Source organism: Ammospiza caudacuta, chromosome 31 (genome assembly GCF_027887145.1).
Source record: "Ammospiza caudacuta isolate bAmmCau1 chromosome 31, bAmmCau1.pri, whole genome shotgun sequence".
Classification (NCBI taxonomy): domain Eukaryota; kingdom Metazoa; phylum Chordata; class Aves; order Passeriformes; family Passerellidae; genus Ammospiza; species Ammospiza caudacuta.
This window is the reverse complement of record NC_080623.1, coordinates 4,889,854-4,906,918: the sequence shown is the minus strand read 5'-3', so window position 1 is coordinate 4,906,918 and position 17,065 is coordinate 4,889,854. Positions and strand designations below refer to the sequence as shown.

Here is a 17,065-nt window from a genome sequence, read left to right as displayed (position 1 = left end):
TTTCTGTGAGCGGAGGAGGAAGATCCCGGCTCGGGGGAAGTTTTGAGGCTCCAGGGCAGGATCTGAGCCCCAAAAATGCGCCAGAAATGGCCAGAACGGGGCTCGGACAAAAGCCTGAATTTCCTGCGGCCGCATCTCCGCTCTCCCACCTTTTTCTTTTTATTATTATTATTATCATTATCACCATTATTTATTGTTATTATTTTATATTGGGATTTTTTTTTTTATCTCCGCCAGGAAATAATAAATCTCGGAGCCCCGGGCTGAGCGCTGTCGGAGTTTTCTCTCTTTATTTTTGATTCCAGAGCAGGGAAGGATCCGGGATTCGCCGATTTCCCCCTCAGTTCCCGGGAATCTCCCCCAAAACCGCGCGATTCCAGCCGGGAAAAGGGGAAAATTCCCGGGGCTGCCCCCCGGAACTTCGCCCCCTCCCACGGCGACGTTTTCCCCTCCTTTATTGGAAAAAAACTAAAATTTAATAGGGATTTTTATATAGATTTTTATAGGGATTTTATAGGGTATTTATATAGATTTTTATAGGGATTTTATATAGATTTTTTAGGGATTTTATAGGGTATTTATATAGATTTTATAGGGATTTCATACAGATTTTATAGGGATTTTATATAGATTTTTATATAGATTTTATAGGGGTTTTATATAGATTTTATAAGGATTTTATACAGATTTTATAGGGATTTTATGGGGAGAGGCGGAAATTTTCCTGGGGGGGTTCCCACCGTGGTGAATTTTATGGGGTTCCCCATCCTGGGGGCAAAACGCTGCCTGAAAACGCGGTTTTAACCCCAAAACGAGCTTTCCGCCAGTTTTTACCCCAAAATCGCACTTTTAAACGCCAAAATCGGCGTTTTTAGCCCCGAAATCGCCGGGTTTAACCCCAAAATCGGCGTTTTTAGCCCCGGAATCGCCGCTTTTAGCCCCGTCCGTACCCCCGCCCTCGGCGAGACCCCCGGGCGGGTTTTGGGTGGAAAAACCCCCTTTTCCGGCGGGCGCAGAAATGCCGATTTCTGCACGCGGAAATCCCGGGAAGCGGCGCCTTTGTGTGACACCGGCTCCATCCCGCGACCTTGCCGGGCTCCGCAACCGTTTCCCGAAGGGTTCCCCCCAAAATCCCCGCAGGAATCCCCCAAATTTCCCCGCAGGAACCCCCCGATTCCCCGAGGGTTTCCCGAATTCCCGGCGTTTTCCCCCAAATCCCCCGAGGGTTTCCCGTTTTTCCCCCACCCCGGGGCTCTGAATCCCTCCCCGGGCTCCCGCTCCCCTCCTTCCCCCTCTTCCTCCCGCATTCTCCTTTTGTGACGATTCCTCCCCAAAATTTCCCCCGGAACGGGAAAATCCCCGCCGCGTTTTGCCCCCACTCCCCCCGCGCGCTGCTCTCCGCGTGGAAAACGGGGGGAAATTGGAGGAAAACGGGGAAATTTGGGGTCATTTTGATGATTTTTTTGTTATTTTTTTGCCCCTCGGCCAGAGGAGGCCGGGGATTAACGGGGCTGGGGAAAGGCCGAGGAGGACCCGGAGCTTTGGGAATATTTTCAATTTTTGGGGCTCTCAGGAACCCCCGAACGCGGCCAGGGGGGAATTCTGGAGGGGGGCAGCCAGGCCAGGACGTTCTTTGGGGAGAAATCCGCAGTTTCCGCGCAGAAACTCCTGATTTTGGGTGAAAAAGGTGAAAATCCCGTTTTTCCAGCAGATCTGGGAAATCCGTTCCTTTTTTTTTTTTTTTTTTTTTTTTTTTTTTTTTGGTGTTTTCCGCAGGGTTTTTGCGCTGGGGAGGATTTTGGAAGAGTTCGGGGTAAAAATTCCTCATTTTGGGATCATTTTGGGCTCATTTCGGGCTTTTTTTCCCCCGTCCCAGCCCCTCGATTTTCCTCCGCCCTCGCGCAGCCCGGACGGGGGAAAATGGGTGAAAATCGCGGGGATTTGGGTGCGCGGGGCTCCGGCAGAGCCGCTCTGGGCGCTGACACCGGGAACACCCCCCTGGTGCTCATTTTCCCCTTTCCTCCCCAAATTTCCCCATTTCAGCGATGCAGAACGCACACACACGAAAAAAATCCTTTTTTTAAATCAAAACCTTTCTGTTGTTTTTTTAAAACAAAACGCTGAGATATGATTTTTTTAAAAAAGGATTTTTATTTTATTTTTCTTTTTTTTTTGCTTCCAAATGATTCGCCCGAATCCCTTTTTTTTGAGGGGGGGAACTGCGCTGGGCGGGAGCTCCTCACCTGTCCGTCCGTCCGTCCGTCCGTCCTCACAAAAACCAAGGTTATTCCCTCAAAACGCAGCCGGGCAGTTTTGAACTCCTCCGCTCGCTCTGGTACCAAAAATAAAATATAAAATTAAAAAAAAAAAATCACACCAGAACACAAAAAAAAAAAAATTCCAGGCGTCACCCAAAAAAAAAAAAAAAAAAAAAAAGGAAAAATAATTTAAAAAGGCAAAAATAAAAATTAAAGTTAAAATAAAAACAGAGTTCGTGTGCCCAGCACGCGCTGCCGCTTCCTCCGCGTCCCCCCCGAGCCGCGAACTCCGAACTGCGCTTTTATTTAATGAACGACACATTTATGAACAATCAAACGATCCTCGTAAAAATTTTATTGAAGCACATAAAAAACATCCCCGGCTCCTCCTCGCAGCCTCTGCCTGGCCGAAGCTCAGCTTTCCCTTTTTTGGATTTTTTTTTTTTTTTTTTTTCTTTTTTAGGGGCTGGAGGAAGAGGTTTATTTTTATTATTATTATTATTATTGTTGTTGTACAACCTTTTCCTGGATTTTTAAAGCGCTCAGGAACGATCCGTAATTTGATTTTCCGGCCGCTGCAGAAGCTCCTGGCTCGGAGCGGATCCCGGAGCAGCCCCGGCGCTGCCAAAGACGACAAAAGCCGCTTCGCTTTTTCCCCTTTTTTTTTTTTTTTTGGTTTTTTTTTTTTTGTTGTTGTTTTTTTTTTTGCCTTTTCCCCCCCTTTTTCTGCTCCGATCTCCCCGTTTTTCCCCGAAATTCGCTCGGATCCCCTCGGGGAGGGGAATCGCGCGGGGAAATCGCTGCTGGGGCACCTTCCGCCGTTACCTTCCACCTTGGCCGCCTCTCGCCGCAGCCCCGGGCGGGATCTCCCCCCTCCCGAGCATCCCCGGCCGAGCGCGGCTTCCTCCTCCTCCTCCTCCTCCTCATCATCATCATCATCTCCGCCCCCGTTTCCAGTTTCCAGCCTCTGCTTTTCTTTTTTTTTTTTTTTTCTTTTCTTTTTTTTTTTTTTTTTTTTTTTTTTAAGGGAAAAGCCGGGTGGCGTTATTACATCAAAAATAATAATTAAAAAAAAATAAAAATAAATAGAGAAGGGGATAGGGGGAAAGAAGGGAAAAAAAAAAAAAAAAAGGGAAAAAGAAGGGAAAAAAAAAAAAAAAAAAAAAAAAAAAAAAAAAAAAAAGCCCTGCGGATTGATCCGGGCGATATTTTTGGGTAAATACAATCACGTGAGGCCCGCGCAGCCAATGGCGCGGTGGGAGCGGGCCGAAAAAAATAATTACCTGCCGCGATTGTTCCATGAGCAGATAAAAAGTACAACATGCGCTCCGTACAATAACGCGACGCATGTAAAACAGGGGCCGGGCGAGCCATGGCGGCGTCGGGCCCCGTCAGCGGCGGCAGCTACTACGTGGACTCGCTGATCGGCGCCGCCGAGCCCGACGAGCTGCTGGCCCCGCGCTTCGCCGGGCCCGGCCCCGCTCGCCCCGCGGCGCTGGTGCCCCCGGACTGCGCCGACTTCCCCTCGTGCAGCTTCGCCCCCAAGCCCGCCGTGTTCGCCGCCTCGTGGGCGCCGCAGCCCGCGGTGGGCTACGCGCACCCCGCGGCGCCCTACGGGCCGCAGGCGGCCGAGCCGCCCAGGTACGTGCGGACCTGGCTGGAGCCGCTGGCCGGCGCCGCCGTCTCCTTCCCGGCCTTCGCGCCGCGGCCCTACGGGCTCAAGGCGGACGCGTTCGGCGCCCCGCGCCGCGCCGAGTGCGGCCCCGCCGACGGCCGCGCCGCCTACGCGGATTTCGTGTACGCGGCGCCCGGCGAGCTGCGGGAGCGAGCGGCGCAGAACGTCCCGTCCTCCCCCGAGTGCGAGGCCGTCGCCGCCGGCAAACACAAAGAAGAAAAGCACGAATTAGACCCCAGTAAGTTTCCGAGTCATTCTCGTTTACGACCGCGGAAGGCATTCGTGCGGCTTTCCAGGACCCCGCTCAATAAAATGAAATTACCTTAGGGAGAGGCAGAGAGAGGAGAGGGGCAGAGCGCGACCCTGAAAACTCCAGAGCCGCGGGAAGGGTCTGGGGCTTTCGCCGAGCCCGCTTTGGTTCGGGCTCTTTTGGGGTTTTTAAAAATTTTTAATAATCCCCTCTTCATCATCTTATCAATAACGCCTAATCCCCCTTTCATTCTTCTGTATTTTCCGTTTTTTATTTTTAATTATTCCCCTGCTTTGACCCCCCCCCCACTCCCGCTTTAAATTCCCCCTTCATTCTCCTCTATTTTCCGATTTTTTTAAATTTTTAATTATCCATCTAACGGGGCTGCTTTGATGCCCCCCACTCCCACTTCAAATTCCCCCTTCATTCTCCTCTATTTTCCTTTTTTTTTTTTTTTTAAATTTTTAATTATTCCCCTAACGGGGCTGCTTTGATGCCCCCCACTCCCACTTTAAATTAAACCAATAATAATAATAATAATAATAATAATAATAAATAACTCGAGAGAGGGGGTGAAGCAGAGGGAGAGAAAAGCGAATTTGGCTCCCCGAAAATTTTCCTCTCCCACTTTCCAGGAACGAGGAAGAGTTTGGGGATGCCCCGGAGCGAGCTGAGCGGATGTGGGGGCGGATTTTGGTGGTTTTTTTTTCCCTTAAAATTTATTTATTTTAGGGAGGGCAAGGGAACGTCTCGGGGTGAAGGCAGAGGCGCCCCCGTTATCTCCTGGAAAAAAAAAATCAATAAAAGCTCCGGATATTCCTGGATTATCCCCAAAAACTAGAAAATCCTCCTCCACGTGGGAATGGAGGGAAAGGTGAAGCCTGGCTGGGGGCGAGGCAGGAATGGGGAGAAAAATCGGGGTTTTAGGGCCAGCTGAGGGGGCAGGAGGCGGCGAGCGCAGGAGCTGCTGAGGAGGGAGGGGAGAACTTGAAAAAGAAAACAAAATTACCCAAAAAAACCCCAAAATTCAAGGCAGGAATCAGCAAAAAAACCCCGAATTTTCCCAAGGGCAGCGAGCAGGTATCGGCCGCTGCTGGGAGAGCGAAAATCGCCTGGATTCGCCCCGAAACCCGGCCGAGGGGAGCCGGGGAGGCTTGAGGGGAATCTGGGGGTGATTTTGGGGTGATTTTTGGGGCATTTTGGGGCGGCACCCCCGGGGCAGCTCTGCAGTGCCAGCCGGGCCGGTGCCCCCGGGGCTGGGAAATTGGGGCTGCCCAAAACGCCCCAAACCACCCCAAAACCTCCCCGGGCTGCCCAAACCGCCCCAAAACCACCCCAAAACCTCCCCGGGCTGCCCAAACCACCCCAAAACCACCCCAAAACCACCCCAAAACCTCCCCGGGCTGCCCAAAACGCCCCAAACCACCCCAAAACCTCCCCGGGCTGCCCAAAACGCCCCAAACCACCCCAAAACCGTCCCAAACCGCCCCAAATCACCCAAACCACCCCAAAACCCCCCAAACCACCCCAAAAGCGCCCCAAATCACCCCAAAAACCGCCCCAAATCACCCCAAAAACCGCCCCAAATCACCCCAAAACCCGCCCCAAACCACCCCAAAAGCGCCCCAAAGCCGCCCCAAATCACCCCAAAACCCGCCCCAAATCACCCCAAACCACCCCAAAAGCGCCCCAAAAGCGCCCCAAATCACCCCAAACCACCCCAAAAGCGCCGCCGCGGGGAAAAGCCGCGGCCCCGCGCCCGCGGCGCCAAAACCCCTTAAAAAACCCAATTAAAAACCCGCCCCCAAAAAGCCCCAAAAGCACCCCAAAAAATCCCGGGGTTTTCGCGTGTCACGCCGGAGTTATTAAAAACCAGAGGCGGCTCCGCGGGTCCGGGGCAGCTTCTGGGGGAAATTCTTGGCGAGCTGGGGTTGTAAAAAGAGTTTATGGGCCTATGAAATGGTGGGAATTTTGACTTTTTATGACTTGTTCCTCGATTACCGCCAGCAGCAGCAGCAGCAGCCATGCGCATCGTTAATATTATTATTATTATTATTATTATTACTACTATTATTATTATTTTAAACCCGGCGCTCCGCTTTTATTTTTTTTTTTTTGTATTTTTATTAATTTTTTTTTTTTGCTGAATTTTTTTCTTTTATTGTAAAAAAAAAAAAAAAAAGAGAGAAACAAAAAAAGTGATAACGAGCAGCGAAAAGAGAAGAAAAAAAAAAAAAAAAAAAAAGGAAGTGGGTCCCCCTTCCAAAACAAACAGATTAAACCCCTCGCGAGGGTCGCTTAAAATATTTAGGTAAGAGCTGCTAATTAAACAGAGCTGCTAATTAAACAGGGCGCGGAAGGGGGAGGGAGATATTAACAAGGAAAGGAAAAAAAAAAAATTCAAATTTTATACGCTGATTTTCCCCCTTAAAAATTAAAAAAAAAAAAAAAATTTAGGAAATTTACCCCCCCCAAAAAAAAAAAAAAAAAAAAAAAAAAAAAAGAAGAATATATATATATATATATATATAAAAAAAAAAAAATCTTCTTTCTCAGACAACCCCGTGGCAAATTGGATTCACGCGCGCTCCACGAGGAAGAAACGATGCCCTTACACAAAATATCAGACCCTGGAACTGGAAAAAGAGTTTTTATTCAATATGTACCTCACGCGGGACCGGAGGTACGAAGTGGCGCGGGTGCTGAACCTCACGGAACGCCAGGTCAAAATCTGGTTTCAGAACAGGCGAATGAAAATGAAGAAAATGAATAAAGAGAAAAGCGATAAGGAGCAGCAATGATAATAATAATAGTAATTAATAATAATAATAATAATAATTAACAGAATTATTAAGAATTATAAATTAAAAGGAAAAAAAAAACAACAAAAAAAAAAAGGTCGGGCGGAGAGAAACGAGGGCGGAGAGGGGAGAAAGAAGCGGCGAAAAAAAAAAATAAAGCAGGAAAAAAATGGGAAATAATTATTAAAAAAAAAAAAGGGGGTGGAATGTTTCTGATTTTTGAATGTGCGGATGGATGTTTAGAGGTAGAGGTTTGGGGATCTGAGGATTTTTTAAAATGCGGCAAAAATCAGAAAAAAAAAATTTAAAATAAAATAAAATTAAAATGTGCCCGGGTGGGGTTTGGTTTTCTCTTCCTTTCTCCCGCCTTGCTCTGCCCTCAGCAAACGCGGCACGAGAAGTACTTGAATTTTTTTTATTTTGCTGGTTTTTATTATTATCATTATCATTATTATTATTATTATTATATTTTATGTCCTAAATTAAACCTTCACCCAGTATTTTGAATTTTATTTTTTTTCCCCGGTTTTATTTTATATTTTTTTTATTTTTTCTTTTTTAAATCTCGCGCGAATATTTTGTACAAAAAAAAAAAAAAAAGGAAAAAAAAAAAAGGGGGGGGGGGAAAGGGTTTTAAAAAAACGAGGAAAAAAGAGGAAAAAAATACAAAAATGGAGGGGATGGTGGCTCCCGATGCTGATGTTCTGTCGCGGTGTTTGAACGTTTCTGCTGTACCGATTTTTGTGTATTTTATTCTCGTCTCAGACCCGTTCTGTAACATTTGTTCTGTTGCCTATTGTAGAGCAGCTCTGTAAATATACCTTAAAAAAAAAAGAAAAAAAAAAAAAACCCACCCCAAAACAACAACAAAAAAAAAGGCAAAAAAAAAAAAAAAATCGGCCTTGGAGGTGTCTTTTTCTTTAAAAGCAGCCCCGAGCATCCCCCGGAGGATTTTTAATTTTTTTAAATTTTTTTTCCCTTTTTTTTTTTTTTTTTTTTTCCCCCCCCCCTGCGTTTTCCGCGCCCCGAACGCGGCGGTAAAAAAGCGCTGAGGTAAGGGATCGGCGCGCCGTCAATTTGGAGATTGCGATAATTAATTGCGCTAATTTACGGCCGCGGGCGATCGAAGGATGTGCTGGGGGAAAAAAAAAAAAAAAAAAAAAAAAAAAAAAAAAAAGGCGAAAAAAAAGCGAAAAAAAAGCAAAGAAAAAGCGAAAAAAAAGCGAACCCCCCCCCCCCCCCAAAAAAACCAACTGTGGGTGAATGGAGGAGCTGATTCAGGGCTGGAAATAAGGGGGGGGGGGTGTGGAAATAAATTAAATAAATCAAATTAAATAAATTAAAAAATCCAATTAAATATCCCGGGGTGAGCGCGAGGAGCGGGGGGAGGGAAAAGAGAAATCGCCGATTTTTTTTTTTTGGGGCGGAAAAGGCCAAAAAAAAAAAAAAAGCAGAGCCGAGACCCCCCCCCCCCACACACACTCCTTTTATATTTTTGATGCGGGAGGGGGGAAATTATTTGAAAAATATAAAAATAATTTGGGGGAAGGTGAAAAAAGGCGAAAAAAGCCCCGGGGGAGGAAAATCCGGGTCCGTGCCCGGCCCCTCCTCCCCTGGCTGCGGGAAAAGGGAGGAAAAAAAGGGGAAAAAAGGAAAAAAAAGGAAAAAAAGGAGCAGCGAGGGCGTTCAATGAGAAAAAGCCGCGCTCGAGGTGCCTTTCTTTAATTAAATCAGCGCCGCCATCGCCCTAATTAGGAGCAGACCGGTGCCGTTTCTCCCCCAGATCTCCCCCGCCTTATTCCCCCCAAAAAAATTTAAAAAATGAAAAAATTAAAAATCTGGAAGCGATTATTGCTGCTGATCCGCTGAAATACCGCTGCGGAATATTTAAATATCGCTCTCTAACATTTAAATATCGCTCTGTACCATTTAAATATTGCTCCGGAATATTTAAATATCGCTCTCTAACATTTCCCCGATTCTGAGGATTTTGGGTTTTTTTCCCGTTCGTTCCTGCCCCGTTTTGTGCCGCTTTTCCCGGGGTTTTGTCACCGAACGAGGCACGAAAATTCCTTTTTACGATCCCGGTTCCGTGCCAGAGGAGAGGGAAAATTTTAAAAACAACCACAAAAAACCTTAAAAACATCAACGAGCGCGCCGTGAAAATTTCTTTTTTTTTTTTTTTTTTTTAGCCGAGCGGGAGATTTATGGCCGAAAAAATAAATAAAATAAAACAGAAGGGGGAAAAAAGGGAAAAAAAAAAAAAAAAAAAGGGAAGGAGGAGGGGGGGGATGTTACTACTGAAAGGCGATTTTTGACGAAATTATTGCGATTATTTTCGTGACGATTCTTTCCCGTCCTCTCCGCCCGGAATAAAGAATAAAAGCGCCGCCCTCCCCGCCCGTTTTAGCGTCGTTAATTAATGGATTAATTAATGAGTGGATGGATGAGGAGCCGGAGGCCGCGGGGCAGGAGCAGCTTTGGGGCCGCCGGGAGGGCCGCGGGCACCGGGGGCTCGCTCGGGGCCGGAGCCCGAACCCGGCCCTGGATCCCATTTCCCGGCTCTGTCCCCATTTCCCGGCTCTGTCCCCGTTTCCCGGCTCTGTCCCCGTTTCCCATTTTCTGTCCCCGTTTCCCATTTTCTGTCCCCATTTACCGGCTCTGTCCCCGTTTCCCGGCTCTGTCCCCGTTTCCCATTTTCTGTCCCCATTTCCCGGCTCTGTCCCCATCCCTGTCCTTGTCCCCCCTGCCCATCCCTGTCCCCATTTTCTTGTTCCCCCTCCCCATCCCTGTCCCCATTTCCTCTGTCCCTGTCCCCCTCCCCATCTCTGTCCCCATCCCTGTCCCCATTTCCTCTGTCCCCATGCCCAGTTCTGTCCCCCCTCTCTGTCCCCATCCCCCTCCCCATCTGTGTCTCTGTCCCCCATCCCTGTCCCCATTTCCCCTGTCGCTGTCCCTTCCTGTCCCCATTTCTCCTGTCCCTGTCCCCCTGTCCCCGTCGTGTCACCGTCCCTGTCCCCATTTCCCCGTCCCCACCATTTCCCCTGTCCCCATTTCCCCTGTCCCCATTTTCCCCTCCCCATCCCTGTCCCCATTTCCCCTGTGTCCCTGTCCTTGTCCCCATCCCCGTCCCCATTTCCTTTGTCCCCTCCTGTCCCCGTTTCCCCCATCCCTGTCCCCATTTCCCTGTCCCCCTGTCCCCGTCGTGTCACAGTCCCTGTCCCCAATTCCCCGTCCCCACCATTTCCCCTGTCCCCGTTTCCCGTCTCCCCGTCCCCATTTCCTTTGTCCCCTCCTGTCCCCGTTTCCCCCATCCCTGTCCCCGTCCTTGTCCCCATTTCCCCTGTCCCCAATTCCTCTTCCGTGCCCTTGTCCCCATCCCCGTCCCTGTGCCCATTTCCCCCTCCTGTCCCCGTTTTCCCCATTCCTGTCCCCATTTCCCCTGTCCCCATTTCCCCTGTCCCCATTTCCCCTGTCCCCATTTCCCCGTTTTCCCCATTCCTGTCCCCATTTCCCCTGTCCCCATTTCCCCTGTCCCCATTTCCCCGTTTTCCCCATTCCTGTCCCCATTTCCCCTCCTCTCCCCATTCCTGTCCCCATTTCCCCCTCCTGTCCCCATTTTCCCCATTCCTGTCCCCATTTCACCGTTTTCCCCATTCCTGTCCCCATTTCCCCTGTCCCCATTCCTATCCCCATTTCCCCTGTCCCCTCCTGTCCCCATTCCTGTCCCCATTCCTGTCCCCTCCTGTCGCCGTCCCCTCCCCGCGGTTCTTTTCGCTCCCTTTGTCTGCGCTCGCTGCGCGCTCCCTTTGTGGGGCTCTCGCTGCCTTTGTGGGGCCGCGCGTTCGGTCACGGGCAAGGCCCGCCGTGCCCTCCGCCCCCGAGCGCGCCCCCGCCGCCCCCTGCGCGCCCCCGCGGCTCCTCGAACCCCCCCCGGCCCCTGGGGCTGCGGCACCTCCGTTCCTGCTCCCAAAAACCCCATGAATCAACCCCAAAATCCCCACAAACAGACCCCAAAAACCCCCAGAAACCGACCCCAAAATCCCCAGAAACCAACGCCAAAATCCCCAGAAACCGAACCCAAAAAATCCCCAGAAACCAACCCCAAAATCCCCAGAAACCGACCCCAAAATCCCCAGAAACCGATCCCAAAATCCCCAGAAACCAACCCCAAAAAATCCCCGTAAGCCGACCCCAAAAAATCCCCGTAAGCCGACCCCAAAAACCCCATAAAGCAACCCCAGGAAACGACCCCGGAATGTCCAGAAACCGACCCCAAAAACCCCCATAAACCAACTCCAAAATCCCCAGAAACCAACCCCAAAAACCCTACAAACCAGCTCCAAAACCCCAGAAAACAACCCCAAAATCCCCACAAACAGACCCCAAAACCCCAGAAAGCAACCCCAAAAACCCCAGAAACCAACCCCATAAACCGACCCCAAAATCCCCAGAAACCAACCCCAAAAACCCCAAAACCCCCAAAAACTCCACAAACCAACCCCAAAACTCCACAATATAACCCCAAAACCCCCACAAACCAACCCCAAAATCCCACAATATAACCCCAAAACCCCCATAAAACAACCCCACAGACCAACCCCCAAAACCCCCATAAACCGACCCCAAAATCCCATATTATATCCCCAAAACCCCACAATATAACCCCAAAACCCCACAAACCAACCCAAAACCCCACAATATAACCCCAAAACCGCCATAAACCAACCCAAAATCCCCATAAACCGACCCCAAAACCCCACAACACAACCCCAAAACCCCATAACACGACCCCAAAACCCTGCAATATAACCCCAAAACCGCCACAAACCGACCCCAAAACCCCACAATATAACCCCAAAACCCCCACAAACCGACCCCAAAACCCCCATAACACGACCACAAACCGCCATAACACAACCCCAAAACGGCCGCAAACCAACCCAAAACGCCACAAACCGACCCCAAACCCCCATCACACACCCCCAAAACCCCCACAAACCAACCCAAAACCCCATAACACAACCCCAAACCGCCATGACACGACCCCAAAACGCCACAAACCAACCCAAAACGCCACAAACCGACCCCAAACCGCCATGACACGACCCCAAAACGCCACAAACCAACCCAAAACGCCACAACACAACCCCAAAACCGCCACGACACGACCCCAAAACGCCACAAACCAACCCAAAACGCCACAAACCAACCCAAAACGCCACAAACCAACCCAAAACGCCCCAAACGGCCCCAAAGCGCGGCCGGAGCGGCCGGGCATCAATCACGGTGGCGGGGCCGGCTCCCGGCGGCCGCGGGCGCGTCCCCAGCGGCGCTTCGGGGTTTGCGGGGCCGCCGGGCGCGCGTGGGCCCCGCACGGTGCCGGCGCCGCCGCCTCCCCCGGAGCCCAAACGCCGCCAAATCCCCCCAAAAGCCGCCCGGAACGGCGGCCCCCGCCACCGCGTGGGCCCCGCACGCCCGCCCGCCCTCGGTGCCTCCCCCGGAGCCCAAACGCCGCCAAATCCCCCCAAAAGCCGCCCGGAACGGCGGCCCCGCCACCCCCCCGGCACCCGGCGGGGCCGGGCGCCAAAAATGGCAAATCTGCCCCCAAGCCCGAGGTGAGAATTTGGATTTTGGAGCGGGGAGAATGGGGGGGGAAAGGGGGAAAATAAGGGGGAAAATAAGAGTGAAAATAAGGGTAAATTTGGGGAAAATAGGGTAAAAATGGGGTAAAAGTAAGGGTAAAAATAGGGTGAAAATAAGGGTGAAAATAAGGGGGGAAATAAGAGTGAAAATAAGGGTAAATTTGGGGAAAATAGGGTAAAAATGGGGTAAAAGTAAGGGTAAAATTAGGGTAAAAATAAGGGGGGAAATAGGGTATAAATAGGGTAAAATAAGGGGGGAAAATAGGGTAAAAGTAAGGGTAAAAATAGGGGGAAAATTGGGGAAAAATAGGATAAAAGTAAAGTAGGGTAAAAATAAGGGTAAAAATAGGGTAAAAGTAAGGGTTAAAATAGGGTAAAATAAGGGTAAAAATCAGGGTAATAATAGGCTGAAAATAAGGGTAAAAATAGGGGTTAACATAAGGTAAAAATAGAGTAAAAATAGGGGCTAAAATAAGGTAAAAGTAAGGGTTAAAGTAGGGTAAAAATAAGGGCAAAATAGGGTAAAAATAAGGGCAAAAATAGGGTCAAAATACGGGTAAAAATACAGGTCAAAATAAGGGTAAAAACCCACCAAAAAAAAAACGACCTTTAAAATACAACGCGTTTCTTGGCGTGGTTTGGGCCTTGTAGTATTTTTTTTTTCTTTTACAGCAGATATTATAAATACAAATATTGTTTTTGGGCGGGGGTGGTTTTGCAGTGCGTCGGACTTGTAATTTTTTATTTTATTTTATTTTTATTTGGGGGTTTTTTGGGGGGGCTTTTTTTTTGGGTTTTTTGCTGGTTTTTTTTGGGGGGGGGTTTTGGGAGGTTTTTTCTTTTGTTTGTTTGGGGTTTTTTTGTTTTTTTTTGTTTTTTTTTTTTATGGGAGGTTTTTTTGGGGAGGGCGCTTTTTGGGGGTTTATCTTTGGAGGTGTTTTTTGGGGGGGGGGTTTTGGTGAGGTTTTTTGGTTTGTTTTTTTTTTTTTGGGGGTGAGTTTTTTTTTAATTTTGTTGTTGGTGGTGGTTTTTTGTGTTTTTTTTTTTTTTTTTTAATTTTTGGGGTTTTTTTTTGTTTTTTTTTTTGCGGCTTTTTTTTTTTGGTTGTTTTTTTTTGTTGTTGTTGTTGGGTTTTTTTTTTTTTTTTTTTTTTTTTTTGGCGCGTACATCTTAAATCTTACCTTTTTTTTTTTTTTTTTTCTTTTTTTCCCCCCCTTCCCATCCCGCCTTTTGTGCAAAGGGACACAAAACGAGGGGCGAGCCGGGCGGGGGTGAGGCCGCAGCTGGCCAGAGGTGCATTTCCGCAGGGCCGCGGCAAAAATGCGGCTTTTACAGCCCTGTTTGTGTCCCTGCTATGCCCCCTCCGCGGGGGCCGGCGGGGCACAAAACCGCAGAAACACAAAAACACAAACCGGCCGTGGCTAGACGTCTGGCCCGAATCGCTTTATGGCCCGAAGACGGGGCGCGCCCGGCCCTTTGAAAGGCCGGCCTGGAATGTTTTGTCTACGGAGCCCCCTCGGAGCGGGAAAGGAGGGGAAAAAAAGGGGAAAAAGGGAAAAAATCGGAGCGGGAGTGGAAGGGGGGGAAAAACGGGTGGGGGTTTGGGGAAGGGGGGAAAGGGGGAATGGGGGTTTGGGGGGGAAAAAGGAGGGGAAAAGAACAGGGGAGAAAAGGGGGATTCGGGGAAAAAAGGAGGGGAAAAGAACAGGGGAGAAATGGGAGATTCGGGGAAAAAAGGAGGGGAAAAGAACAGGGGAGAAATGGGAGATTCGGGGAAAAAAGGAGGGGAAAAGAACAGGGGAGAAATGGGGGATTCGGGGAAAAAAGGAGGGGAAAAGAACAGGGGAGAAATGGGAGATTCGGGGAAAAAAGGAGGGGAAAAGAACAGGGGAGAAATGGGGGATTCGGGGGGGAAAAGGAGGGGAAAAGAACAGGGGAGAAATGGGGGATTCGGGGAAAAAAGGAGGGGAAAAGAACAGGGGAGAAATGGGGGATTCGGGGGGGAAAAGGAGGGGAAAAGAACAGGGGAGAAATGGGGGATTCGGGGGAAAATAAAGGGAGAAAAAAGGGGGGAAAAATGGGGGGGGAAATGGAGAGAAAAAAAGGGGGGGAAGAATGGGGGAGAAAAAGGGAGACTGAGGGGGGAAAAAGGGTGGAAAGAATAGGGGAGAAACGGGGGATTCAGGGGGAAAAAAAAGGAGAAAAAAAGGGAAAATAATTGGGGAGAGAATGGGGGATTGAGGGGAAAAAAAGGAGAAAAAAGGGGAAAGATATTAGGGGAGAAACGGGGGGTTCAGGGGAAAAAAAAGGAGAAAAAAAAGGGGAAAATAATGGGGGGAATGGAGAGAAAAAAAGGGGGGAAAGAATAGGGGAGAAAAGGGGGATTCAGGGGAAAGAAAAGAGGAAAAAAAAAGGGGAAAATAATTGGGGAGAACATGGGGGATTGAGGGGAAAAAGGGGGGAAAGGATAGGGGAGAAAAGGGGGATTTAGGGAAAAAATAATAGGGGAGAAAAGGGAGATCGGGGAAAAGAATAGAGGAGAAAAGGTGGGATTGAGGGGGAAAAAAAGATGAAAAAGAGGGGAAAATAATAGGGGAGAAAATGGGGGATTGGGGGGAAAAAAGGAGAAAAAAGGGGGGGAAGAATAGGGGGAAGAAGGAGGATTCGGGGGATAAAATGAGGAAAAAAGAATGGAGGAGAAAATGGGGAATTGGTGGGGAAAGAATAGGGGAGAAAAGGGAGATCGGGGGAAAAAAGAGGGGAAAAATAATGGAGGAGAAAAGGAGGATTCAGAGGGAAAAAAGGAGAAAAAAGAGGGGAAAAACTAGGGGAGAAAAGGAGGATTCAGGGAAAAAAGGGAGGGGAAATAATAGAGGAGAAAAGGTGGGATTGGGGGAAAAAAAAAGGGGAAAAGGTAATAAAGGAGGAAGGGAGAATTGGAGGGAAAAAAAAGAGGAAAAAGAACAGGGGAGAAAAGGGGAGATTGAGGGGAAAAATGAGGGAAAAGGAGGATTTGGGGGAAAGTGGGAAAAGGGAGAAATAGGGAGAAATAGGGGGAAAGGAGAATGGAGGAGAAAAGGGAAAAAGGGGAAATGAGGAGGGAAAAGGGGAAATGAAGGAAAAGGAGGAATAAAAGGGGGAAAAGGGCAAATGGGGGGAAAATGAAAAAGAAAAAAGGAAAAAAAAGCAACAAAAAAAGGGTAAAACCGAGGGAAAGGCAGGCACAAACCGAGCCGGTGAAAGCCCCAAAATCGCCGTTTTTGACCCCAAATCCCACGCGGGGCCCCCCCGGCCCCGGCGCTGCGCGGGCGCGGCCGCGAGGTGGCGCTGTCGGCCCAGGGTTCGCGCACGGCCCCTCCCCCAACTCCGCGCCCGCGGAGCGACCCCCCCCAAAACCCCAAATCCGCCTTGTTTCACCCCTCAACGCATCCTTTAATTCCTATTTTAACATCTGAAAATTGTCTTAATTTTTTAAAATTTTAAAATTTTTTAAGGGTTTTGGTTTTTTTTTTACATAATTTCATTTAAAAATCCGCTTTTTTTCATATTTCCCCCCCCCCCCCTATTTGTCCTTGGGGCGCACCCAGCACGCGAGGGCGTAAAATCCCCCCCGGTCCCGAAAACATTAAAATGCTGTAAAAAATCTCATTTTTGGGCCAGGCTGCGGCGCTGATTTCTGCTCATTTTTCGCAGCTCGTTATCGACGCCCCTCACGTCTGCCGGGTTGGGCGAGCAGAAAATGACAAAATGACATTTTCCAGTGAAGGTCAGGGCAAAAAGGAGGCGGGGGAATCGCGGAAAATCCTCAAAACCCCAGGAATGCCCCCAAAAACGCCGAGCCCGCGGCCCGCACAAAGAGCAGCTCCCAAAAAATCGGAATTTTCCCTTAAAAAAAAACAAAAACAAAAACAAAAACAGCGGGAAGCGCGGTTTTATTGTCACCACAAATCGCGGAGGGGTGAGGGGGTGTTTTCACCAAAATCACAGTGTTTATCCCCAAATTAATTTATTTTTATAGGGGGAATCCGCGCTTTTATCTAAAAAAAAAAAAAAAAAACCTAAAAATTTTTGCCCCCACCCTGAGCTGAAAATTCCGATTTATTTTTGGAATATAAATAATTCTGGGGGTTTAAAAATAGAGAATATTGATCAGAGAGGGGAAATTCTGTCCCTTGTCCTTGGCTGCTCTTCCCCGCCCTGGTTTTGGGGCAAAAGCGGCGGAATTTGGGAAAAAGGAGCGGGAGCGGGGCAGTTCTGCACAGAGCGGGAGGGTTCGGGGCGGAAAACGGGAATTTCGGGTGAAAAATGGGAATTTTGGGAGGCTGCGTGAGAATGAGTTCATTGTTCGTGCAAACCCGCCCTGCGCCGCCTTCTCCGGGGGAAAAATGGGGCGAAAAAAGCGAAAATCGGCTCAAGGTGGGCTGGGGGTTGTGCTT

General features: G+C 49.0%; 1 protein-coding gene across 1 annotated transcript; it reads left to right on the top strand.

Moving 5' to 3' along the window:
• Positions 1 to 3,554: 3,554 nt before the first annotated feature.
• Positions 3,555 to 7,503, top strand: HOXC9 (homeobox C9). The gene is made up of 2 exons (XM_058822016.1): positions 3,555 to 4,171; positions 6,740 to 7,503. The coding sequence occupies exons 1-2, from the start codon at positions 3,631 to 3,633 to the stop codon at positions 6,982 to 6,984; spliced, it is 786 nt and encodes a 261-aa protein (XP_058677999.1). The 5' UTR covers positions 3,555 to 3,630; the 3' UTR covers positions 6,985 to 7,503.
• Positions 7,504 to 17,065: the final 9,562 nt, after the last annotated feature.